Genomic DNA, 26,303 nt, shown 5'->3' with positions numbered 1-26,303 from the left:
ACTCAAAATACATTCTTTCTTGATTGATAACTGCTGCTAAGTCCACAGTATGTTATCTGAAATGCTTGGGTACAAATACATCTTAAAATTCAGAATCCATCATATACTAGAAAAGGTAATATCATGCATGTATATTATTTTAAAGATCTAAGAGTCTGAGAAAGTGCCCTTAATTAAACACTTTTTTTCCTGTAAAACATATAAATACTCACACTATGTGAGATAAATAAAAAGGAAAAATAACCTTGTATTGAAGGTCAGATTTGTTGTAAATTTATGGGGGAAAAAAACACTTTGGGTTTTCAAAGCTTTTTTTGAGGACTGAATTATGGATAAGGGATTGTGCACCTGAAAAATATCTAATGTTTATTGAAGGCCTATTGTGCATCAGGAATTATTGCAAACACTCTTCCTATGTTAATGTATTTAATCCTCACAATAATCCTAAGAAGTTAATTCATTCTTCTGTCCCTTATAAGGACGAAGAAATTTAAATTAATCAAGTAACTTGTTCAAAGGTACATATTAAGTGACAAAGTTAGGATATGAATCCACGGATCTTGGCTTTGGAGCCTATTCAGTTCATTTCCATTTCATTCATGGAAGACTCCAGACAGAAAAAAACACAAACAAAAACAAAAAACTACTTTTTAAATCTCTCCAAGCGCTACCACCAGCTATTTACCTAAATTCTACACTGCACAGACACCATGCTCTAAACTTCATACACATTAACTCTTTATCCCCATAATACATGGAGGAGTGGGTATCATTATGTTGCAGACGAGGTGCTCGAGGCTTAGAGAGGCTCAGAGAAAGTATGTCCAAGGTCACACAGCGTATACGTGACGGGCCCAGAGTCACATTCAGCACTGTTGATACTCCCAGTCTCCTGTCCTTTTCCCGAGTTCCACTCTCCCTTGAGGGAAGCGCTCAGGAGATACAGATGAGACTGAAATAAGGGTTAGTTCATAGGTGATCCTTATATCTTCTTCTAATTGGTTGGATCAAGTGATTTTGTTGCCAGTGATTAAGTTCTTATCTCACTGCAGAAATAATCCAGAGGTGGAGGTTAAGAAGGTAAAGGGGGACTTATTAAGGGATGGGTAGTCCGCTCTCAAGGGGACAGCGGGCAGGCTCAGGTGAGCAACTGCCCTGAGTTTCTTTGGCAAGTTGGTCACATGGCGTGTAAAAATGAATGGGTGGAATATTCGCTGGGGAGGGAAGGGTTTGGGGTTTTTTCCCTGAGTTGTATCCCAACTCCACCTTCCTGAAGGGAAGAGGAATTTTTGCCCCTATTTAGTCTGGATCAGAAGTGTCGTGGCATTGCTGCATGATGGGCACCTCTAATGTGCAAGACTAATTTTATTAAAATGAGGGCATAATGAGCAAAAGGTTACATTCCGATACTGGGGATTCCTACTTTTCCCCCTTTCCTTGTCAGCCTCCAGGCCACTTGTCACCCCAAGATGCGTCACTGCTTATCAGCCTAGAAGTTCTTTCTCTGCCCAGGGACCCCTGTAGTCTATATGATGTATAGTTTCCTGCATTTGGCCTGTGCCCCTCCTTTTTTGCCCAACTCCCACCGTTTGTCCTGAGTCCCCTTTCTCTGCTTATATCTAGCTATCTGCCTGCTCTAACAATTTTGTGATAAACTAGAACACTATTTAGGAAACTTAACCCCTTTGTTGTAGCCCTGGGTAACGCTTACTTGCATAACTGTAAATTTCCCGAAGCTTTTGGATATTTAGAGGATCACAGACTGCTTGTCTGAGTCAGTGATTTCTACCTTCTCCATGATCTGCTATGTGCTTACCTTTCTAATCTTCCTAAATCCCTCAGTCAAAAGGTGGGAATCTTTAGGTCATTTATTAAAAAAAAAAAAAAAAGCCAAGTCTAACTCAGTACACACTTCTGGATCTCATCTGCTCACACCTGAACTTAACTGACTACAATAATAGTTTTCCAATAAAAAGTTGTATTTAATCATTTTTTTCCTCAGGTCTATTATATAAGGCAAAAATAAATCATTTTCTGACAGCTATTTTAAAATAAAGCACTTGATTTAATCATCCGAGTGAAAGAGATATTTTCATTTGGATTAAAGAAAATAAAGGTAATGTTAAAATACTTGTTGGAAAATCAACAAAATTTGTCTTTCTTATTTTTGTTCATCCTTCTGTAAAACCCTTTCATAGTCCACCAGATTCCACCAGAATTAGGTGTATCTCTAGAAAAAGAAATCTTCTGATAACAGGAAGTCAAGATGTATACAAAGAAAAATAAACACCTGAAAAAGAAAAAAAGGGAAAAGGTGCCTATATGTGCTTTTTTCTCTCCTGAAGAAGAGAGTAACACAATTTTTATTTGCAAAATTTTGTCAAATACTGTTAAGAATGTGCTAAGTGCACAAGAAAGACATGAATGTCTGAGATGTCTACACACTGATTAACAATCCATTTATCTCATGGGGTCAGGGAATTAAGTAATTTGTATATTAAAGAAAGAAGCAATTATGCATATAGCTTTAAATATCTGAGCTTAAGACAAACAAAAGAAAAGCTCATTGGAAGTGTTTTAAAACTAAGGGCAACATTTTCATGCCTTCTTTTAGGAAATGGAAATATCCTTGTATCTTCCAGCCCCAAACCCGGAAAAGAGTCCGTGATCAGGATTCTGGCAAAAGGCGTAACTCAGTCTATCAAAATCTTTACTGGTGCAGAGCTGTCTTTAAGAGCCTCAATGATTCCAGGACTCTTCTATAATAACTGATGCCTCTAAGCTTTCTGGATGGTGTAGGACAGCTTCTGGAAACTTCAAATGCCTCCGTAAATCTGGGCTTTCCTTTTTACTTCTAATGATGCTACATATTGTCTATTACTTCTTGCTGAGGTCGCTGTAACAGCATCTCACCACCACTCATCTACACTGCCTCGTAAGAACAAATGCATTTCATTTTAGAGAAAGAACATGACTTCTTAAATTTGTTATAATTTTCTCCACTTTGGGAAAAGCATAGTTTTAAGAAGGTTGAATTTTTATTTCGTTAAGTAGTAAAATGGGTGACTTTGTGGCATCTGTTTCCCGGGTTGCTCAGATAATTTTTTTTTCTATTTCTTTGAAGATTGTAGCCTTTCCTTACGGCTTTGGGTAGCAGTAACTGACCTCTAAATAACCCTGCTGTTACATTTTAAGAAGGAGTGAGATGCTGTTATGGGAAACACTGAAGTGAAAGTCATAACACTTGCTCTTTGGCCTCAGCTCTCTGAGAGTCTGGACCCCTCACTGCTTCCATCCTCCTTACTGTTGGGTTGAGGTGATAAGTAAAAGGGATGAAGTGTGGGGAAGTATTTTATATATTATAACTTGTTTGCTTATGACAGCTTTAAACCATGTGCTTTCAAGAGGGAAACTAACATTATCTCTATGAAAGGACTTCAACTTTTCAGAGTGATGTAATGTTTCTAGTAAATAGCATAACCAGGTGAAAATGGAAAACTCTGCAATTAATGCTAAAGCGACAACAGGATCTGATGAATACTACTTGCAGTTTTCTCAAGATTTGATCTGACTGTGTGTGTGCATCATGTGTCGGGGGACCTCTAAGGAGCTGACTTTGTTATGGAAAATACTGCTGGAGAGTTGCATTATATTTCAATAAGAACATTTTACTTTTTGAATTGATTTACTCAATACCAACTGAAAAGGGTTGTGATTAACTGTTTTCCGTTTTCACTAAAGTTAAAAATTCAACGGACGAGTACTCAACTAAAGTGTGATATAATGTTCTTAGGTATCAAAAACACATCCTTCAAGGAAAGACTGAAAGACTCAGAGGGATTAAAATGGAAGATCTGCTTTTATAATCCCACAACAAATGGAATATTTTAAGAGTCTATCATTTATGGAAGGGAGAAAGATGTGTATCTGACGATTCTGTAAGACCCTATGTAACTTCTCTGTTTTAAAAAATGTATAACATCTACTTGCAGAATTAAAATAAGAAAGTACAGAAACACAGAAAAGTACTATTCCACTCATGCCTTCCCTTAATAGGTTGCATCATAATATAAATTGCATTTGTTAATCATTGGCATTTCTTTTGAGGATTCATTTGACTCATCAAGGTTGGAAGTTTTGATTGCTTGTGATGAATCTCTTATAGCCTTTCTTGATTATTTTCTAAATTTGATGACAAACACTGCAACATGTCTCAGCCAATTAGGCTTGTCAACTTCTACTGTGGTCCCCAATCAAGTCTTTGACTTTGGAAATGACAAGAGATCCTTATTAAAAGTCAAGCTTCTTGGATAGAGATGTGGCAGGCCATATGTGGCTGATGGCAGAGAAGACGAGCTGCCTTTCATTAAAAGCAATTATAGGAAACCAGTTTTAGCAGGCAATAATCCAGACTATGAAGTAAAGGCTGAGGGAAGGAATTGAAGATTATCTCACTCCTAGGTAATTGGAAATTTAGTCAATCTCTATGAATATAATATTTTATGAGCTATAGGAAATTCAGGTACACAAGTTAAGGATAGCAGGTAAGAAGAGGTGCTAGAGTCTTCATATAGGTCTATCAGCTCTTTCTAAATGCATCTCAAAGAAAGAAAAAAAGTGCCAAGAATTTCAAACCAGAAACACAGATTAATCCCCGAAAAGCAGCAACCTGTGTAAGTCATTGTATAAGGAAACTGTCACATTGTTTGATACTTAAGTAAACTGAGAGATGATGGGAGACCTTTCTGGGTCCCTTCAGCAGGGAATGACAATTACGTTCTTAGAGATTTTTCCTATTTTGGTAGCTAAATTTCTGATTATTGTCTTGTGTCTTTGGTAGGCACTGTTATAAGAGAAAAAGAAAAGTTTGAACTTGTTAAAGCAGTAAAGAAAAAAAAAAGGAATGTTTGGAATACAATGTAGATCTCATCTTACACTCTGCATTTTTATAAAGTTTTTCTTTCTTCCTGTTCAAAACATTTAGGTCAGCTTCAAATATGCAAAGTATCCCAAGATCGGAAGTATTCCCAAAGAACTTAGTTTGCTGAGTTAAACTAACTAGATTACAAAGCCATTCATAAAATTTGTCAATAGTTTGATTTTTTTTAATGTATCTCAAATATGTGCTTGAGAGACAGAAGGAATTTAGCATAAAAAGTAAATAGGAAAGTGCCTTTCATTTTTCTTTTGATGATAAAATTGATAGGATCCTCCCAACTGAGAGTCAAGTAGCAACATGTACAACTACATAAATAATTATTTTTGTATTTTACCTTTGGAAAAGAGAAAAATAATTCTAGATTTCCTGTGAAGAACACTGGCATTTCCTTGCTGAACTCTGAGCACACAGCATAAAAATCTCTGGCCACAGTGGTTCAAAAAATCAATGGGCTGACAAATAACAATACTTCAGTTATCCATCCATCACTGAAAAATAAAGATGCAATGTTGGACTGGCTTGATTTAGAAACTTTGGCAAAGTAAAAGTTCTAAAATATACTACACAAATGGTAACCAAATAGGAAAATCATTAGAAACTACAGTGGATGGTGTGTGGAGACAAAAGCAGAGGGTGTAACTATATTGGGAATAATTTAAATTACCCTCTCTTCTATTTTAAACCAAATCTACCCAGGATGCATTTGCAAATCTAATTGATTTCATTTGTTGTGAATATATTTGCAGAGGTTAAATTTTGTCAGTCCTTTTAGTCCCAAGCTTTGCAATAAAATGATACCATATGATACAAATTGGAGCACAGTCATATTATGTTCTTTTGTTTGCCAATAAAAGAAACTATAAAATATGTTAAATAAAACCCTAGAGGTTATTTTCTTAGAATCTGTTGAGGTGAAGCAGGTTTTTCTCTCTCTCACTCTCTTTCTCAAAGAAAAACAAAATCTGTTAAAAAATTTTTATAATAGAAAATATAAAACTATTCTCCAAAGACAGACACATATATAATGATTTGAATTACGCATACAAGTAAATTTTAACTGCCATCTTTAATCCTGATCCCTGAGAACTCTCTAGATATAACTTAGCTTTATAAAAATCAAAGACAATTCCGCATTCCATTAGGCAACACCATTAATTAGGACATCCCATTTCATCCAAATGGTAGACGCTTGCCTCGATTTACCCAATGCATTGCATTTCACATAATATTTCCATTCAGCAAACGCACTGGCAAGTGTATTTCTACATGAACACTCAGGGGACTATCCTACAGCACATATTAGGTCATTAACACGGTGGGGTGGAGGGGGTGTGGGCTAGGGCGGGTAGGTGGTACTGTCAGTATGCTCACACCTGTAATCCACTTGTACTGTGCCTTTTTAAACTTTTGAACCACATAATGTGTTGTCAGTTCAGGTCCTCCTTCTGAATCACCCTGATGTTTTAGAATGTATTTTAAAATATAAGATTTTGCATATTTGCATTCTATGAATAATGTATAAGCAGGAAGGAATCCAATTGGCAAAGGTACACGATTTCTGGGATAATTTATAAATCCAGAAAATTATCTATTTGGGTTTAATAACTTTTCTTCTGCATGTGAAAAAATTTATACCTATACAAATAGACACACATACTTTATTTCTACTTGAGAGTACACACACGTCCCTGTCCTGTAACAAATGCATATATACCTGTCTGTTCTACAGACTTAAATTTTATCTGTCCATTCCTCTCTTTCTATAATATGTGATGCTTTTGCAAAGCCTTATCTTTAATGGCTGTGAAATAAAAACTGTTCTATGGGATGATGAATTGCAGGGTGTTGGGAAAAAAGGGAAATAATATGCTAAAGGAAATATATACGTAATATAATATTATATTCATGTATGTCCCCCCTTCCAATTTCATAAAGGTCAGGAAAGCCTTTTGAGAAATGGCCAGCTTTAACGGCTCCTTCTCCTTGGCTTTCAGATTCAAGACCTCTTCCAGATGTAGCCCTGACCGGGAAGTGTACCCGCGAGTGTGATGAGTACGGCCACTCCGACTCCTGCTGGATGCCAGTCCGCACTTCTCCGGAGAGGAAGAAGAGCCAGCCCAAACTCTCCACTTTCATGCCTGTCGATGAACGAGGAAGCCAGGAAAAGCTGGCCAACGGCGAGGCCGCCATCATGGGCGACCGCAACAGAAACCTCCTGAACAAAAAGTTAACCTCATCCTACGAGACCTTCAGTGCAGCTAGTTTCAGCAAAAATGAGGAAGCCAACACTGAGGATATTCCCCTTACCAAAACAGGGGAATACAAGCCATCTCCTGTCAACACTCTCACTAGAAGAGAAGTTTACCTGTAGGCTGTAAAGAAGCAACCACAAATTTCTTTTCACATATGAGAAGGAGAATAAAGGGGCAAAAAAAAAAAAAAACTTACAAAGCAAAATCGTGTAATCACAACGAGGGGGCTACCAAAGAGACAGAGCTTTGCCCGCCACTTCTGCCTCCAGATCAGGCCGTTAGTGAGTGATACTGTGCAGCCTGATTGTAATGTACAATGTAGAAACCATCCTTGTTACTTGCATGTTTAACCCCCTCACCGATTCCCGACACCCGATCTCTCTTCCCCGCCCCCCTCCAGAAAACAAAACAGCAGCAACAACTACAGAAAGACGGTTGCAAGGTTCATTCCTGGTAACAAGCCTGATCAGCAGAACACAACGCACTCTCATTATCCCTAAGCTGAAGCATGATTTTAGTCACTTTGATTTAGTTCGAATGTCATCTGGTTGGTCAAAAAGAGCAGTTCAGGTAAAAAAAAAAATGTTTCAGACACGATCTGAATATGATTAATCACCATGGAAGGCAATCCCTCAAAAATGATAGAGTTACTTTAAAGGTACAGCCCTTAGGGAGGAGGACTCTATAAGAAGCCCTTGGGGGAAGATCTCAGCTTTAATATTCCAGCAAAGGCTGAGAGCTAAACAACACCCAGTTGGAGATTGCAGTCCCAAATCAGCGTATGTCGTTTTTCTCAAGTCAGGAGCATCAACTTCAATCACATACATTTATTGAATATTCTTAGTACATGCACAATCTTGACTACATGTATCAATTACACTAGTCGTAACTTGTAAAAATTATATATATATATTTCAGAACAGCATCACTATTATCAACTAACTGGAACAATTGTGTCATTAAAAGGCCAAAGATCATATGGCAGATCAGGGAAATCATGAAGTAAATTTGGTCTTGACATGGAAATCCATTAAGCAGCAAAAGCAACTGAACCCAGGCACCCACAGAAACCCTCATATGCTGGTTTATTTTACATAATCTCTATACCCAGAAAAACATGCATTCTCTTTTAAAATGGAGTTTTGAAAGTTCAGAAGATGAAAAGTCAATGAGACATAGTTTTGGTATTACAATAGGCAATTAGTTGAGGTTAAAGTTTAGTTTCAAAAAATATTATCAGGAAAGATTCTACTTTTTCAAATCATATCTGTGGGTAGGTAGAGAAGGAAAGATGCATTGGCGAATAGTCTTTAAATCCACTATTATCATTTTAGAATCCAAGTTATGCTTGCTGGTCTTATTATCCACATTTCAAATTATCAAGTGCATTTTTACGTGTTCAGTGCACACTTCTATTTAACAGAAGTGCATTAATTTTGAATCCTGTGCAATTTGGCACTATTTCAAGACTTACAACTTTGAAGCAAGATGACACCCTAATTGACTTGTCACTAATGTGGTTGGAAGGTTATTTAATATATCTCTTAAAACCAATCTAGACTGAACATGAAAGAAATGAGTTCTGGGCAGTGACATGTCTGGTGGTTTGCCCATCTCAAAGATGAGACATAGGCAGTTTTTTCAGTGTAATATAAAAAATAAAAAAGAATATGCAGATTTTGAGTCACTGGCTCTATGGAGGATGATCTAATACAGTTGGAAATTGAGCTGGGACATTCAGACAAAAGTGACAATCCAGGGACAAACTAGGGGATAACATGTAAAGAGAGTAAACGTTCCAGTCACTGAATGTTTGGAATAAGACGTAGCCTTGACGGCTCTCTAGCGAACTGTAGAAATAATGTAGCTTTGGGTAGTTTCATGCTTTGCAGTATTTCTTAGTCAACAAGGTGAAGCAGCCTGGAATGAAGGTTGTCAATTCACTCTAGGTCATCAATGCTTATCTTTGAAAACCACTTCTCTGTTTGGTGGGGTGTTCTTCCGGGGTCATTTCCTTATGCTCTCTCTTAAACGGAGTTTTCATTTTGATGTTAGTTTATGTATAATAGTTAGGATGAAAGAAGATATGTAATTGAAGAAACAAAAACATTGGACTAAAATACCAATAATTGAACATGTTTATGTTTGATTATTATTTACATTATGGAAAGATGCAATTGTAGTACTTTGTTAGGAAACTGCATTAAAGCAGTTCTGCCTTGTATAATCTGTAAGTACCTATTAAGACAAAATACTTCTAAAGATACTTATGAAATGTATACATATTTTTCTTGCACGTTACAAAAGAAATATTCAATTGCTTAACACAGGTGTTCAACAGATTATTTTAATGCATCTTTTTTTCTTTGTTTCATGAGACACTTGAAGCATTTAGATAGCTCACTTCATTCTATCTTAAAACCCTTCTGTTGTCCATGAAGCTAATACGGGTCATACGGGACCTTTGGATTAATTGGATCCACATTCCCCAATGACGTTTGCACCACATTCAAGACAGCCATGTTATTGTCATTTAACTCGTGAGCCTCTTTAGAACTAAAATGGGTGTGAAAGAATAAAATTCAGTGTACTGTAAGTATTCGCAGTAATTCTAGTAGAATTAGCTATCATAACATGTTTATTATTATAATGAGCTGGCATGACACAGAAATATATTTTGTGTTTGTATGACTTTTATTTTGAGTAGGTTAAATCTGGTGCCACTCCATATATAGAGTGCTTTTGAAAAAAAATCAATAAAAAAGAAACAAAAAAAATAAATGAGTGAATGCAAAATAAGCAACTGTGCCTTTTATACCTGTTGTTATGGTAAAAAAACGGTTGTTGGGTTTGGACAATGAGGGGAAATGGGCTATTCCCAACTTTTTTGATCCTGTATATTTATCCATGTTTATTTTCTGAAAATAGTAAATAATATATTAAAAATTTGCCTTCTGACAGACAAACTCAGATAGTGGACCAGTCTTAAATATCATTCATTCATAAAACAAAATCAAGGCATTAATATGGGCTGCTTAATTCCAGCTAGAAGGCTAAAGCATTTATTGTAATAGTAACACAGAGAGAATCAGGGGTGAAGTCAGTCCATTTTGCAAGGTAAAATACTGATTTATCATTTCTATTCTTTCTTGTTTTTGTTATTTTTCTTTTAGCTGCTGTCTCATTTTGATTGTACAGTATATAAACCATAATTGTTTCCTGTGCACAAGAAGCTCAGTGAACTTTGCATGCATTATACATTAGGACACACTTATAAATTGAGTAACTATATACATTTCAGCATATTAAAACGTCTGTAGCTTCAGTGTAAAACCTAAGTTTCATTCTGAACCTCCAGATACCATTTCTGTACGGTTTCTGACTGGCCTGCTGCCTGAGTTTCAGAAAACAAGGGAGGCATTATTTTTATGGGAAGAAAAATTAAGATGGTACTGAAGATGTCTGGCTGAAAGGCTACCCTAGGAAGCAGTCCTATAGGAAAATAAAAGACAAAGAGCAGAAGAAACTGCCGAGAATCAAGCAGCTGTCCTAAAACAGGCACGAGAAATCTGAAGACCTCAGTAGTTTTAGGTATATTGTATCAGTGATAAATATGCAATGTGTTCTTAAGGGGAAAAAAAAAAAAAGGAAAAGAAAAGAAAAGAGTGAAGATGATCATGAGTAAAGTAAAGATCAGTTTTGACCTGGGCGGAGGTATATATAACATCCGGAGGAAGGCATCATTTTTTCAGCTACCTAGGGTTTACTTTCAGATGACTTTTCCTATGTTTTAAAGCACTTGCATTCAGTGTGGTACGATCCGTTTGTAATGTTAATCATTGACTATTGTTCTGCTACTTGGATGTTGATAGTGAAGCAGAGAACAATTTATCATCGTTTATTACGAGTCACTATGCACGTAACTATGCTAAACATGGCGAAATGTATTAAACACTCGTCCAACTATTTATGAAATACTTTACATAATTTAATTTGCTTTTGTACAGTTTTATGTAAATAAATTGCTTGTCATTTTTGTCTCTGCAAATTAAAATATAACATGGTCAAATGGTTTCACACTTGTAAGTGTACTTCTCTGTTGACAGGTAATTCCGTTTTGATCAGACGAGAAATGAATGGATGCATGGACCAGTTTGATTTAGAATGGCTTGATTTCTGCTAAATTAAGATGGAGTAAGGAAGATGATGCTGCAGTAATTGTTGATTCTGAGGGCACTGGGCATAACTGTTATATTACTTTGCCTTATAATGGAGGAGAACTTAGATTCTTCAGTTTCACCAAAATAATTCCTGGGATAGTTACCTAGATGGCTTTGAAATCTTAAGTGTACAGTAAAAGAACTTCTCATCAGTAATGAAAAGATTGATTTTTTTCCAAAATAATTCCTGGGATAGTTACCTAGATGGCTTTGAAATCTTAAGTGTACAGTAAAAGAACTTCTCATCAGTAATGAAAAGATTGATTTTTTTTTTAGGTGTCATCTTGAGAAATTTCACATTTCAGATAAAATTAATTCTGAGTCAAAATTATCTTTTTAAAGGAAATGTTTGTTTTTAATATAAAATAATGATGAGTACAAAAAAGTTAGATACTAAAAAAATGACCTTATCTCATGTGAGAGATAAAGAAAAAAACTTGAAACAAAAACTAGAATTTTTACCTGACTCATTTTTGTTCTTTAGCTGGACTTTCTCTACTGTTTATATTTTTTTCAATCATTTACTATCTTTCTCTCTCTCTTTTTTAAGTAATTGTGTTTACTCTTTATTGTCAGATTATAACCCTAACCATAGCAGTTATCTTCTTTGTTTATTAAATTGTTATCTATTCAAACAGCAACTTCTCCAACCCAACTCAGAGATTTAAAAAGAGAAAGGAAATACTTTCTATAGAAACTAACTGACTGCAAGGAAGTTTTGCCCTATCTCACAACAGTATTTCTAGAACTTACCAATGTGAAAAAAAATAGGAATTCTAAAGATGCTTGCCTTGAAGTGTCTCTACCATTTTTCCTTCTCTTGATTGAAAATTCAAGATATTTTATCTAGAATGACACATTCTTTCTTAACTCAAAGATATCTTTGTGAATTGATTTTGGCTGGAAGTCTTCCTTGTCTCAAGAAGGAATTAAGGGTGAGGTATGATGAGAAAGTCTGCCTCAAGTTGTAATGAGGTGAACAAATGACAAATGACACGTGCATTCATTTGGCTTTGCACTCATCTAATGATGGGAACCAAACACCAGTACATAAATCATTAGAAAAGAACATAAAACAAAATCACTATGTATTTTTCTTCTAAATTCTCTATTTAGATTTGATGAATATACATTACTCTTTAGCCTGAGATTAGATTCTTTGGTTAAAATATCTTTTAAGCTCTCAAACATGTACACATACAGCAATCCATTTTAGAAATAAGATATACATAAAGAAGGTCAACAAAAATTTTGTATATTGCTTCCAGGACTTAGGTCTGATTATCTCTCCTCCTCTGATTCGTTGAAGAGTTCCATCTAGTTCCTTAGAAGCTTGACTTAGCACAAGTACATATGTAGCACCCATTATGGTTACAAGTGTTTTTATGACTGACTGCAAATTCCCATAATATCTGTGATATAAGCTGAAGAATCTATTAGAAGAGCCATGTATGAGGGATATAACTTTCATTATATTTTTCTTCGATTGAAATCAAATTGAACACAAAGTTCTGCTACTATTAGCATTTTCTCTCTACTAGCTTAGGTACCAATGAAATCATTTTGCATGATTTAGCAGAATGACGAGGAAGAGGAACGCTCCCCCACTCACCTGAATAAAATAGGCATTTGGTAAAGTGGGAATGAGGGTCACTAATTATTCAGATTGGTAGGTAATTATCTTCACTTAACATTGCACGACATACCCTAGCAGTAACTGTAACTTGTTTTGGGTTTCTGGCAGGACATTGTAGACCTTGAAAACTTCGTAGCCTGATTTTCCTGCTGAAACCCTTGGCCTGATCCACCAGGCAATGAGGTCTCTTTGCCTTTGGCTGGATGAATAGTCAGTTAAGTTTCAGGGACTATTGAATGATCACAACCAACAGTCAGCTCTATCAAAATTGACAAGATAATTGTAGAATCCCCAAACTTACTTTGGCTTCAATGGGCTGATTTCACAAAGAAATCTGTTTATTGAGTTTTCGTCATACTTTTTCTGTCTTACGTTTAACCTTTTGGTGTCCTCATCCCAAGGTCCATTGCCATACTCTGAGAAGTTTATTTGCTCCGTGTTTTCCCTTCCAGGAGCAAACCTAGTATCCCAGGAGATGGCGGGGATGTTAGGTAGCTAAGCGAGAACTAGAGGATTTGCAACCCAATCAGCTTTATTTTAATGGAAATTTACAATATCACTACTTGAGTTCTTAGGAGGCAGAGTGAATGGGGACTGAACTTTTGTTTATTTTCTCTTATCTTTATCCCGACTCTAATACTTGTTTATAAAACTGCATGGAGGAAGGTGATTAACCAAGATAATACAAATGTTCTAAGCTGCAGGGAGTGAGGAGAGGATATGAATGTAAAATGTGAAAAGCTAAAAATGTATGTTCTTCTTTAGCCTTAACTTTATTATTATTTTTCCTGTCACACTGCTCTTAAATGTAAATTTTATTCATTGGTTGAGTTTAATATGTGTGACCCACAAAGAAATAATTTTGTCTGTTTACTGAACCTCCTGGGGGAAGACGTAGAAGATGCTCAATTGTTCATAAAAGTAAAATTTGCCCCCTACACTCTCAGATGATGCTAGGCCAAAATTAGAGTTTACTTGTGATATTCCGTTTTATTCTTTTCTACTAAAAGTTATGACTCAAATGATTAACACCAAAAAGGTCATAAGAAAGATGAATGAGGTCAACAGAGAGATGCAGATACAATCTTAGAGATTAGAATAGGCTTGAAAAATAAAAATGTTATTCAAGGTGCCTAACATTTAAAAAAAAATCATCCATTAAAATAAACACCTGGATGAACAATCCAAAGAAGGAGATAAAAACAAGATGTTTTATTTTGGTAATTTAATTGAAAGTACATTACAGCATCTCAGACTTAGTAAAATTCATAGTAACTTGATAGGATAATGTCAGTTTTTTTCTAAGTGTGTTTTATACAATAGTACACGGAATATTTTTGTTACAGTTTTATGGATTGTTGTAAAAGTTTGACCATGTATTTAGACCATTTTATAATACATTTATGAAAAGTAAGTCAGAGCAAAAAATACTAGGAAAAAGTAAAGAAATAAAGTAAGTAGATGGTTAGGTCATTTACTTATAGTTTTAACAACGTCCTTTAAGAGAGAAACAATTATTTGAGTATTTTTCCAGACCCTATGGTGAAGGTGGATTATATTAGAATGATGTTTCTTCAGCTGAAATTTGTGGTCCAGTAAGAGATCACAGAGCTTTAGAATTCCATGTATTCTACACTAATTTTTAAAGTTTTGAGTTTTATTAACACGGTGATCAAAGTAGTACTTTAGCATAAATAGTTTTCAGTAATAATTCTCAGTTGAAGCTGAATTTAATAGAATAAAATGTTCATTTGTAAGTCAGTATTTATCCATCAATTGTGTGAACGATTATATTCTCTGGAGTCCAAAGGGAATTTTTGGTTTTCTTTACAGAGGTTCGTATTTTACTCAGTTGTGAGAAAAATCAAATCAGAGATTTGGATAAGAAGCAAAGCCCCTTAAACAACGTGAATGATTGAACTAGAAGACACCAGCACAACGCAGACTTTCTAGAAAGGGCTAGATAATAAACATTTTAGGCTTTGCAATTCAAGAAGAAAAATCAAGGATACTGTGTAGGTATTTATATGAGAAGAGAGAAAACAAATGCCTAGTTTTTTTTTCCAATCATTTAAATACATAAATACCATTCTTAGCCGAGGAGACATATAAAAGCTGACAGTGGGCTGGATTTGATCAAGGTATTACAGTTTGTTCAAACTGTATATACATCAATACATCAGCACACCCTGGTACATCAGTACATCCTGGTATATACCCAAAACTGCTTCAACTGAGACTAATTTTTAGAATTCATCACTGAAATTCTTTTCTTACTCCTTAAGTGCGTTGCTGTCTGATCCGGACGATGCTGGTTTATGGCTTTGTCCAGGGAAGTCACTAATAATAACCCTCAAATGTTAGGCTACGTGATCACTTTGGTATCAGGCTCATTCCTTCCCATTGACCAGCCATGTAACAATCTCATTTCTAGATCGCAAAAGGCAGACACCGTAAGAGATGCAGGTCTATGGGCATGAAATCCACAGCAGGAAAAGAGCTCATAATCTCAATGCAGGAGTCATCACTGTCCACTTCATAAGAAAATGAAAAGAGTGTCTTATTCTGAAAATTCCCAGTTTGGTTTAGAGGTGGGAGGTTTGCTTGTATCTATTGGCTCAAAAGCTTTAAATATACTTCCATTTAAATGCAATGGATAAGGTCTGATTCTTTTATGTATGTATTTTGTTTACACTAAGTAACAAATAGTAAGAAGTTTTATATTTAGAGCATGATATACATAAAATAAAAATAAGAAATACTGTGATGAATTTAATGACATTCTCGGAATGAGGTGATTTTTTTTTAGTTCTTTTTTATGTTTTCCAAATTGTACACATGTATATGTTTTACATTAACAATATCAAAAATTGAACATTTTGAAGTATCCTAAAATTGTGTGCAGTTGAGTGAATAACTTAAGAATAATAAGAGAAACATTTTAATTTTAAAACATTGAACACTTTTCATCTGATAATTACTCCCAAAGGAAATTGTACTTTAAGAAAAAAGCTTCGATTATAAACTTTTTGTAACATTTGACATTAGCTATTTTCCATTCCAGCAAAGTAAATATGTTATGCTAAGTAATTTCAGAGACTGCTGTTACCAAACTAGCACAAAGGAAATAATTTTTATACAAAGCCTTAATATGAAGACTGCTAAGCCTGTAAATTAAACATGAAGTTTATATTTTGAGGAAAGTAACATATAACAAAGCAAGAAAAAAAAATCAACCACTACAATGAACCTATTGCCTAAGGTTTGATCAACACAGAAAATACGGATGAGAGCTTCAGTTTATCAATCATATTATTTCAATATACATTTTCTAATATGACTGTCTCTGAACCTTCAATCTGGGAATTATTGTAGATGATGACTGGGTAGTAGTCAGGGCTATTTGATTTTTGTTAAATCTTCAGAAATGAAGCTTTTGAAAAATAGCTATGCTAAATATAGCTCTACTAAAAATAGCTACTATAAAAATCTATGCCTCCTCCAGAAACAATCAACGTTGTCACGGACTAAAGTAATCTGGGAGCATAATTGAAGAAAGGAAAAGATAAATTTTCAATCCTAATGAAGGATACTGTCAGTCCCTGGATGGTTTAAGGAATAAAAAGGGCAAATGAGAATGCGACCATATTGGAAAATTTGCTTCAAGGCTATAGATGTTATCGGCAAAGAGAGGGTGAACAGAACGAGCAATATGGCCCTAATTCAAAGAAACATCCTTCAGTGAACCGTCTTTTTTGTAAAATTCGAGCTATGCTTCTGCTATGTCAATTACTAGGAAGCATAGTGAGATATTTAATATATTGCTTGTTGACTTCCTTTCTTAAATTGCCTGGAATACTCCAGGCTCATTTTTTTTATTAGATGAAAACAAATAGTTTAACAGGTGATTTGATTTTTCTCTCTGCTTAGGATTTATATGAGTTTCACAGCCATCATTTTGTTATCCTCAGGTCTAAAGGCTCTAAGTCATCAGAGAAACACTCCCACTTGACTGTAAATGTAAGTCAGACGATTATAATGACAGTGTCACAGGTGGAAAAATAATCTTCACTCTGTTGTAATCAGACCCAACACTGACAAAGAATCGTGCATCACTTTGGTGTTTCAATGGAGGTGAAGGCATCAATTTATACTTTAACTCTTCAAGAAGGGCTGGAAGATATGTAAACAGAAGGATATACTCAGGTTTGATTTCAACCTGAATTACAAATATAAAAAGATTATTCAGGATAGTGGATTGGAACCAAATTGCCAGACATGAATTTGGAAATGGCATTTGCACTGCTTGTTTCATCAGACTTACAGAGGAAAAAATCCTTGATGTCTGCACTTCCTGCTCCCCCATAGCCATGGCAAAGAATTCCCAGAGGTGTCAGTCTTTCCACACAGGCTTAAAATAACCAGCACAGAGGAATCAGGCGGAACGGGTTTGTCTCACTCACATTATGGTTAATTTCCGTCTAGGAATATCTAGGTGTTCCTCCTGGTTCTAAACAGGAGCTTTATTTGCAATTTGATTCAACTGTAGCCAATAGGTAAGCCTTGGTTATAGCCGTGTGAGGTCCAGCATAATTTCTAGGCTGTGATTCAAATGAGAAAGTCTGTATTTCAGTGACATCTTCTCAAAGACGTGATGCTGCTTCTCAGTCTTCACCAATTGCGCAGAGAAACGACCTTCTGGAAAAGCTGTCTATTAAAACGGTCATTGTCATTCTGGTTTGGAAAGGTGTTTCTCTTCACTTTCAGATCCATAAGGATAGTTTAGGTCAGAATAAAATTTTGAAAAATGTATCCTATCCTGGCAGAAAAAAGCATTCATGTATCTTTTCCTCCTGAAATGTTTTATATTGTGCATTCTCTCCAGAAAATCTGGATGTAATTTATTTACTTAACAAAAATATATGAGGTCTATCAAACACAGTGATGGATATTTGGGATTCAATGAGCAAAATAGGGATGGTCACTTCTGTTAGAGAGCTATAAAATTGATGGAGTTAGCCAGAAGTAGACAACACTGAAACCGGTAAGAACTTGATGTGGGCAATGATGAGAAAATAAAAGTTGTTTAGTATAACTTGTGAAGCATCTACCTTAGACTTTTGCAGTAAGAATAGGCACCCAGATGTACCCAAGATCAGGAATGAGGATGGATAGATGGGAGTGAGGAAGGAAGTGGTTTTTATCAGGCAAAAAAAAAATAAAAACTGTTTATAAAGGACAGGGTCTGAGAGAGCATGAAATTTGAAGAACTGAAAGAAATTCAGGATGGAGAAATGATAGAGGAGGAAGGGGATGTGGGTGTTTGGGGGCGGAGAGGGAGAGGATAGGGAGTTGGTGCAATGAAGATGGTAACAAAGGGAGGAACCAACCAAAGGTTGCTCTCTGTCTTCCTTCTTGAAAAAAAAAAATCTGAACATTTTGATTGAACAACTGAATGATTTAGTGTCCTGTTTCAAAGAACTGAGACATTCTCAGGTTGTCTTACTAGTGAGAGGTGAGAAAGCTCAGGGTCCATCTTAGCAGCTGACGCCCTATCCCTCAGGGCACTGAATAGTCATGATACCATCCAGTTTCAACACTTCTGCTCATCTCCTGACTGCTGTGGGTCCCCTAATCTGTTCTTAACCACAGCTGTGACTTGGTTCATCTCTGCCTCTGCTGCCATTCTTGCTGTTGTGGCCAGTAATTGTACTTTTCAGACATGCTCTGTCCAATATGATAGCCACTAGTCACATGGGGCTATTTCAATACGGATTTAATTCAATTAATAGTCTTCAGGCTCAGTTCTGTAGACAGTCTGACTGAGTTAGGGAGAATGATTGAGCTCAAAGGTTGATGGTCATCCTGCTGGCTGCTTTCAGGTCATTCTGCTAGAATCACTTGAGTGTACGGAGAGATGAAGGCAAATATAATAACCAAACCAGAAGGAAATCCTTGCAACTGCAGTATTTAGTGGTGGAAGGATGCTACAGGCATCTTATCATATATATTTCCACAACTATTTGCAATTATGCTTAATGCTGAAGATACAAAATTGAATAAGACATGCTCCATGAATTTAAAGGATGTGTTAGTCGGAACATAGGTAATACTAAAGGCAGATATAAGTACCACAGTAGAGAAATACATATATATGGTATAAAAAGACTAATCTGACTGAAGCAACTGGGGAGGCTGATAAAATAAGTTTCATTAAAGGCTAACCTGGAAAGATTAAGAGTAGTTATACAGTTAGAGGAAAATAAATATTCCAAGCGAAGTGAACAGTGATGCTAAAGGTTAAAGGTAAGAGAATCAAAGAAGTCAGAGCTTGTACCCTGGATGTTCAGTCTTCCTGGAACACAAGGAGGAGGAAGGGCAGATGTCCTTCAATCCCATCACCCAGCTCTACTTTTTAGTGCCATTTTTCACACCCACATTGTATATTATTTAATCTTTCTTCCACACTATTTGATACATCACTGGTGGTGAACATCTGCTCTTTTTATCAACCAAGCACTCCTCCTACCTTCCTTTGGTGCGATCACCTCAGTTTTCCTTTGCAGTTGTCTGCAGTTAAGGGTCTCCATTTCCCCCTGGCCATGAGCTGGGTAGGTGAATCATGTTGGGCCAACTTAACTCTTTCTCCAATTCAGAGGATGACCCAAAGGCGGAAAACAATTTAGCTTATTGATTCTGATTGTGGCACCCTGAGGATTATTCTACAGTGTCTGTGGTCTACAGCCCCAGGACTGTTTCTAAAGAGCCAAGTAAGAGCTTACCTATCACCTCCCTTTTATTGAATGTTTTCATCTTAATACCTGTAATATGTGCTTAATAATATTGACTGAAGAAAAAAAGTCAAGTGCCAGAAAATAGATGCATATTCTCTGTGCTCTATTCATACAGTTTTATCTTCCTACCTTTCCAGTTGAATCTTCCTTAATCTCTTCATGTCTACCCTATGTCCTACTTAGGCATTTTCACTGTTTCTGAACTTGCCTGGTAGATTTCAGTTGCTAGGTCATCTCTCCTCATTCCCCAAATGTGTGCTTCCTCAAACTCAGTACGTACTCTGTCCGAGTCCTGCCCACGGTACAACGCCTGGATCAACCTCAGGTTCCCTGTCACTTTCTCTGATTTTTCCTGCTCAGAATCATCTCTCTATTCCCTGATTTGGGAGGTAAATATCATTTATTTATTTCTCATTTTCTATAGAAGAGAGTTTCACAAAATCATCCTGGATGCTTGCCTCACATCTCACTCTTCCTCACAACAGAAGAATGAATTAATTTAAGGATGAAAAATAGACATTTGCTCATTTTCTTTCTTGAATCCACAAGAGTTTGCTTTTTTTTTTTAAATAAAAAAAAATAAAACCCACAGAGGTTATTTGACCACAGAGGATTATTTTTTTCTTTTACTTCTTTGCTTCTTGTATTTATTTACATCCCCATCCTATTGGTCTTGTTATAAAGATACAGATAGAGATAAAAATAGAGATGGAATTGGAGATAGAGATAAAGAATCTGCAGTTTCTTCAGCACCTTTCCCAGATTGCTTGTTACAGGAATGCTAGGGAGAGAACAGTGCCTCCCAAGACTCCCAAGATTGATAAAAATCTCAAGACTCCTAAGATAAGTATAACACTTACCATGATATCTTAGTTTTGCTATTGAGATCTCTGTTTAATAAGGAAAGTTATGTCTTGATACTGAAGGATTTCAAGAGTGACATTACATGTAGTTATGGAACAATATTCTTGAAAGTAATTGAGCACATTTTCTGCTAAATCATTCAGCATGTTTCAGCAGACTCAACATTCACTAATGCACTAATTCTGAGTGGCAGATTGCTGATTAATAGGCATCTTTATTTATTGTTCATGAAAAGGTACTATGATTTATAATAAAGCCAAGAGCCAAAAAAGTGGGTCATATCCCCTTCTTTGAAGATTAGCGTCACTATTTATGACACATTTTGGCATAACTTTGAGTATGTGTTTTGAAATCTGTAATATACAAGAAACAATACTCACCCCACTACTGCTGCTTTGAGAATAATGTACATTAATATACACCAAAATGTTCTTTGCTTTAAACTTCCTTAGACCCATTACTGATTACTATGTTCTGAGTTTTATATGTAATGATCAATTAATACAAAACAAACACACACGTACATCCTCTGCCTGCCCTTTTTACTGTTTTTATGCAGCATCTCAATTTCTACATATGTAAGGTGACATTAATATTGTTAACTTTTCAGCTGAAAACAAATAGCCCCCTGCATACTTAGCTGTAGTATACATTTTAAAACCTAGGCAATTACTAAGAAGTTTCAAAGAAAGAGCATGTCTTGGTGAAATAGAATAAAAGTCTATAGATATGTAAAGAATTAGAAAGGAGTGAGATGATGGCAGATCCTGTGCTTATGATGAAAAATCAATTTACTTCGATTTCCTTTTCATTGGCTGTAATGTAAGTGATGTTAATTCTAGTTAACTTGTGAGTTTAGGAGGAAACTGGTGGAAAGCCTAGAAATGTCTTAATATTAGTTTCAATTGATGCTTTCAGAATGATAACAATAAAAATAATAATAACAAAAGCCACGATTATTTGTCAACTACCCCTGTTCCAGACTCTGAGTTTAATATCCTCCCATCATGGTGTCTAAATAAATGAATGAATTGGTTTATGTTATCTCCATTTTCAGTTGGGAAAACTGAGTCTCAATCAAGTAAAATACAAATGTTTGACTATTAACTGAAAGATTTGGGAGTCCCAAAGCCTACCAGAATGACTTCAAGGTCTGTACTTCCACGCGCTTAATGACCATCCCACATAATCTTCCAAAGTAGACTTTTCAATCTGCTCCAATAATTGTGCCTTGTGGAGAGAATTTTCCTAATTAACTTAGCACACGGTGAGGATCAGACAAGAATTTCTTTCTAGTGACACTGTAAGGCAGTTAGAAATGAGTACCAGGAAAGGGGAGAGGAAGGGGGAGGGAGCAACCCAGAAAATAACAGTACGCTTGCATTCAGGATAAGCGGCTCCAAAAACTTTTGCTTTCTCTAAATGAAAGCTAGCAAAGAAGCTGGCTAGAACTGAATGCTGTGGCTGCACAGTAGAGAGAAAGACCCGGCTTAACTTGACCTAGTGTTGATTATAATGTAACTAACATTACAATTTGAGCCCCAGCCAGTAGGTTTCTCTGTGTGCATCATGGGTAAAAATTTGCATAAGAGAGATGGGCATGCCTGAGCACAAGGAACGTGAGCTGTCAGCCTGAGCTCGCAAAGCACAGAAGCTGTCAATCAATCAGTCAATCACAAACGCGCCCCCTAAGCCAGGACATAAAAACAGGGAACACAAAGGAGCAGTGCCATTTTTCCCTTCCTGGACTGGTCTGCCCCAGTTCTCAGGGGTGTACTGTTTTACTACCTTTTTACTTCACTAATAAAATCTTCTTTTTATATCATGCTCTCTGTCTCCCATTAGAAATCCCTTTTTTTACCAGGTGACTAAGAACTGAGGTAAATTTTATTCCTCTCCCCCCGCGACAACACTATTAACTTTGTAGCCCAGATAAATCGCACTGCAGGGTGCTAGGAACATGCCTGGCTTCTACTCACTCGATGCCAGTAGGAACTCCTCCTCAGTCGTTACAATTAAAAATGTCTCCAGCATTGCCAAAAGTGCCTTCCTGCCAGAGATGGGGTGGGGTGGGCTGGGGTGGGGAGAAAACGGGCCCTGATTGAAAACCACTATTCTAGAGGTCTTTTACTCTTTAATCTGGCCAAATTCCAAGCCAGAGTGTTGAGTTTGGAGAAATATGTGTTTTGTGGTTTCTTACATGGTACACATTAATGTAGAACTTTTGTGTGTAAACATAAAGACATTTTCCCCCTAATCCAGTATGCCACTGAAGAACAAAAAGAATACATGTGATGAACCAGAATCAATTTTATATACATACATTAAAGAAATTGTTAGTGTTGGCTGAAATAAAATCACACAATGTGAGAATTGTGAGTTCAGTTTTATTTGGGGCAAAATGAGGACTGCAGCCCAGGAGACAGCGTCTCAGATAGCTCTGAGGAACTGCTCCAAAGAGGTGGGGGGAGGCCAGTAATACATATGGTTTTAATGAAGGGGGGCACGTGCAGTCAGGCACACATCTAGGCAGAGGCTCGCTGCTAGTCACGGGGAGCTGATGTCAACGTTAATGATTTTAGTGCTTTTCTAGATACGAGGAGATGCAAGAATATGGGCTCATAAAGTCTTCTCCTGAAAATATCTATCTGAAGCCTTCTTCTGCCAGTTTTTCCCCGAGCACAGAGTGCCTCGTTCCTGGTCTCTGCCCTGAAATCCTTTCAGGGTATGTTGGAGGTCAGCGACTGTAGCAACTTGTGATTTAATCCAAGCAGAGTTAGATGGCAAGTACCAATGTGATCCAATCCTTGTGGAGGCAGATGGCAAGTGCCAATTTTTAGTTAGCATTAGAAAGGAAATTCTCTCTCTCCCTCTCTCTCTGTGTTTCTTTCTGGATATCTCCCCACTCACTTGAGCCTCTATATCATTTCTTCCCCCCCCTTTTTTCTTACCTCTTTCACTCCATCCCCCGTCTCTCCCATCCTTCCATCTTCTCTCACTTTGTCCCTCCTTCCTTCCCCTTCCTTCTATTTATTCCTTTTTTCCCCTTCCTTTCTCCTTTCCTTACTGGGACAATTTAAAAAGAATCACTTTTCAGTGGTATGCTTTTAGTTTGGTCTTAAATGTTCTAGTCGCTTTAGTAATTGAGAAAATGCTAAATATTTGAGAGATTGTGAATTTGCATGAAAATTTAGACTCCAGAATGACTCACTGCATTTTCTACAAATAGTTTACAAAAAGGCTTTTATTTTAACAGGAAATTATGTACTGCCATTGAAATTAAAATAAATCAGTTGCTACAAATGATGCTTGAATTAAAACATCTATCTGGACTGGTCTTAATTCTGTGTAGATAACATTTTCCTGACATTTTTACTTTTTTCCACCACGATAAAATACAATAGAGAGTGCTAAGTCCAGCAATTTAAACAGCACTTATTAAACACAATAAGCCAAGGATACTCAGAGCCATTTGCTACCTGTTTAAAAGACATTTTCTTCTTTTTGCACCCAACTCCTTGGAGTGAATGGAAGCTCCAGATAGTTATAATGAGAGGAAATGGTCCTCTCTTTTACATTTGCTGTCTTTTCTTATTTGATGAAGACACTAAGAGTTTTTAAGTGAGAACAATCCATACGCAGTAAATAGAAGTAAATCCAAGGCAGCAGCCGACACTATTTAGGCAAGAGACATGAGATTTAAAATCAGAAGAACAATTTGTTCACTTTGAATTATCTTAGCTGCTTACCTATTGTATTATTTAAAGACGATATAGCTGTGACTACCTAATGAAATCCATAAATAGATTCTAGGAAACCATGCTATTCCTTGAAAATGATTTGAAATCTCAGCAAGTTATTGAGGGGGAAAAAAAAAACCCACATTGTTTACAGACACATAAAAAGACCACAGAGCTCTTTATTGTTTTCAAATTTGCTCTTCTCTTACATCTTTAGTGAATGGAGGTTTAGAGGTAATGTCACTCACACCTCTGAGCTGGGGTAGAGAGAGAGATGGCCCCTTCTCCACGAAAATGACCAGTGAGTTCCTCCTTGAAATGTTGTGTGAGTTCTGCCTGACTGCTTCTGTGTCATAGGACTAGTCAGGGGGAATGTCGCAGGGGAAAGATTTTCCCTACCTGGAGCTAATAGAAAGAATAATGCCTCTGATCTGCATTTGGGGAAAAAACAGAAGCAATCATCACCGTCAGGATGTTTCTTCAGGGAGAGATGCATGGTGACCCTGTCTCTTAAGGTTAGTACAATAATCTGGAAAGGATTCTCATATTGTTTTTCTTGATGTTTCCATTTATTCAAGAGTATATCTGTCTGTAATGAAAGAAAGGTGAGGGTTGGACATGTGATTATTGCTGGATCTCTTTGCTCAAGTCAATGACAGCTCATTTTAAAATTGTCATAAAGTACTCTAGTGTATACAGACATACACACACATATATACATGACTTACTGTGTATCTGGTACTATTCCAAGAGCTTTACCAATATTTACTTATTTAACCTTCTAAGCAACCTTACGAGAAAATCAATTATCATTATCTCACTTTTCAGGTGAGGAATCTGAGACACAAAGTTTCAACAAGTTGACCAAGGTCACCTTGGGTAATTGGTGAATTACCACTTCAAATCCAGGCCATTGAAAGAGCAGAAAACTAACAAAATGGCTTCCGTGATGCTAGAGCTTTTACTGATACATTTTGACTTACATTTTTTGCAACTTGTTTTTCTCTTTTCTCTGACAAACTCCCATCTCTGCTTCACTTGCTCAGTTGCTTTTGTGCTAAACAGTCCCCAAACTTTCCATTACACCCTTCACTCCCTACACTCTTTTTCCTCAGAATAGCTTATCCTTTAACCCAGAAGCTGTACTCCAGGTCATGGGCTGATTGCCTCAGAAGAATGAACAGACCCTCTGGAGTTTCTCCATGAAGCCAGGGGGGTTCATCAAGATTAAGAAGAATACAGCACCCTGGAAAATGCCCTGATTGTTGTCACCTTTCTGTTCCATCCAGTTTTTCTGTGAGCATGGTTTTTGGCCTATATAAGATTAGTGAATTTCTGTGAATTATAACTTCTGTGTATGCCTGCTTATAATTGATTGAGCTTAAACTTCAAAAGTGAGATTAAAACCTCATGACACCAACCCCAAGAAGGATTGGCAGTCTCCAACCTGCTATGACTCCCCTTTGTCTGGCAAAGCAATAAACCTCCTCTTTTCTAATTCTCCCAAAACTCTGCCTCCAAGGTTCAGTTCAGCTATGAGGATACAGTGGTCATTTTTTTTAAAGGGAGGGAAATTCAGTCTATTTATTTTTAGAGATGATATTGGGGATTGAACCCAGGACCCTGTGCATGCTAAGCATGTGCTCTACCACTTGAGCTACACCCTCCCCACCCAGAGGCTGGGCGGGGGTAATACCATTGGCCTCTCGCGTCTGTACCCTTCACCACTATGCCCTACCACCTCACTGACAAGTGCAGTCACATTTACTCCAGCCCTATAGACACAGAAGAGTTGACTATTTGTACACACCTGTCAGCAGCCAGAGAGACGTCCTCTTGCTCTGGATGAATATCTCTT

The 26,303-nt window shown here is 36.6% G+C and overlaps 1 protein-coding gene across 5 annotated transcripts in view; it reads left to right on the top strand.

Annotated features, from left to right (window-relative positions):
• PCDH7 (protocadherin 7) overlaps positions 1-11,265 on the top strand; it is a 386,956-nt gene extending 375,691 nt beyond the window's left edge. For 3 of the 5 annotated variants that reach the window (XM_072945419.1, XM_072945416.1, XM_072945410.1), the window contains exon 3: positions 6,934-11,265. In XM_072945419.1, coding sequence (XP_072801520.1) covers positions 6,934-7,310 — 377 coding nt within the window. In that variant the 3' untranslated portion in view covers positions 7,311-11,265. The remainder of the gene's footprint in view (positions 1-6,933) is intronic. The other 2 variants (XM_072945433.1, XM_072945430.1) reach the window with 1 other exon arrangement.
• The last annotated feature ends 15,038 nt before the right edge of the window (positions 11,266-26,303 follow it).

The sequence above is a fragment of the Vicugna pacos genome, chromosome 2, assembly GCF_048564905.1.
Source record: "Vicugna pacos chromosome 2, VicPac4, whole genome shotgun sequence".
Taxonomy (NCBI): Eukaryota; Metazoa; Chordata; class Mammalia; order Artiodactyla; family Camelidae; genus Vicugna; species Vicugna pacos.
Note: the sequence above shows the minus strand (reverse complement) of the source record. Positions and strands in the feature narration are given on the sequence as shown.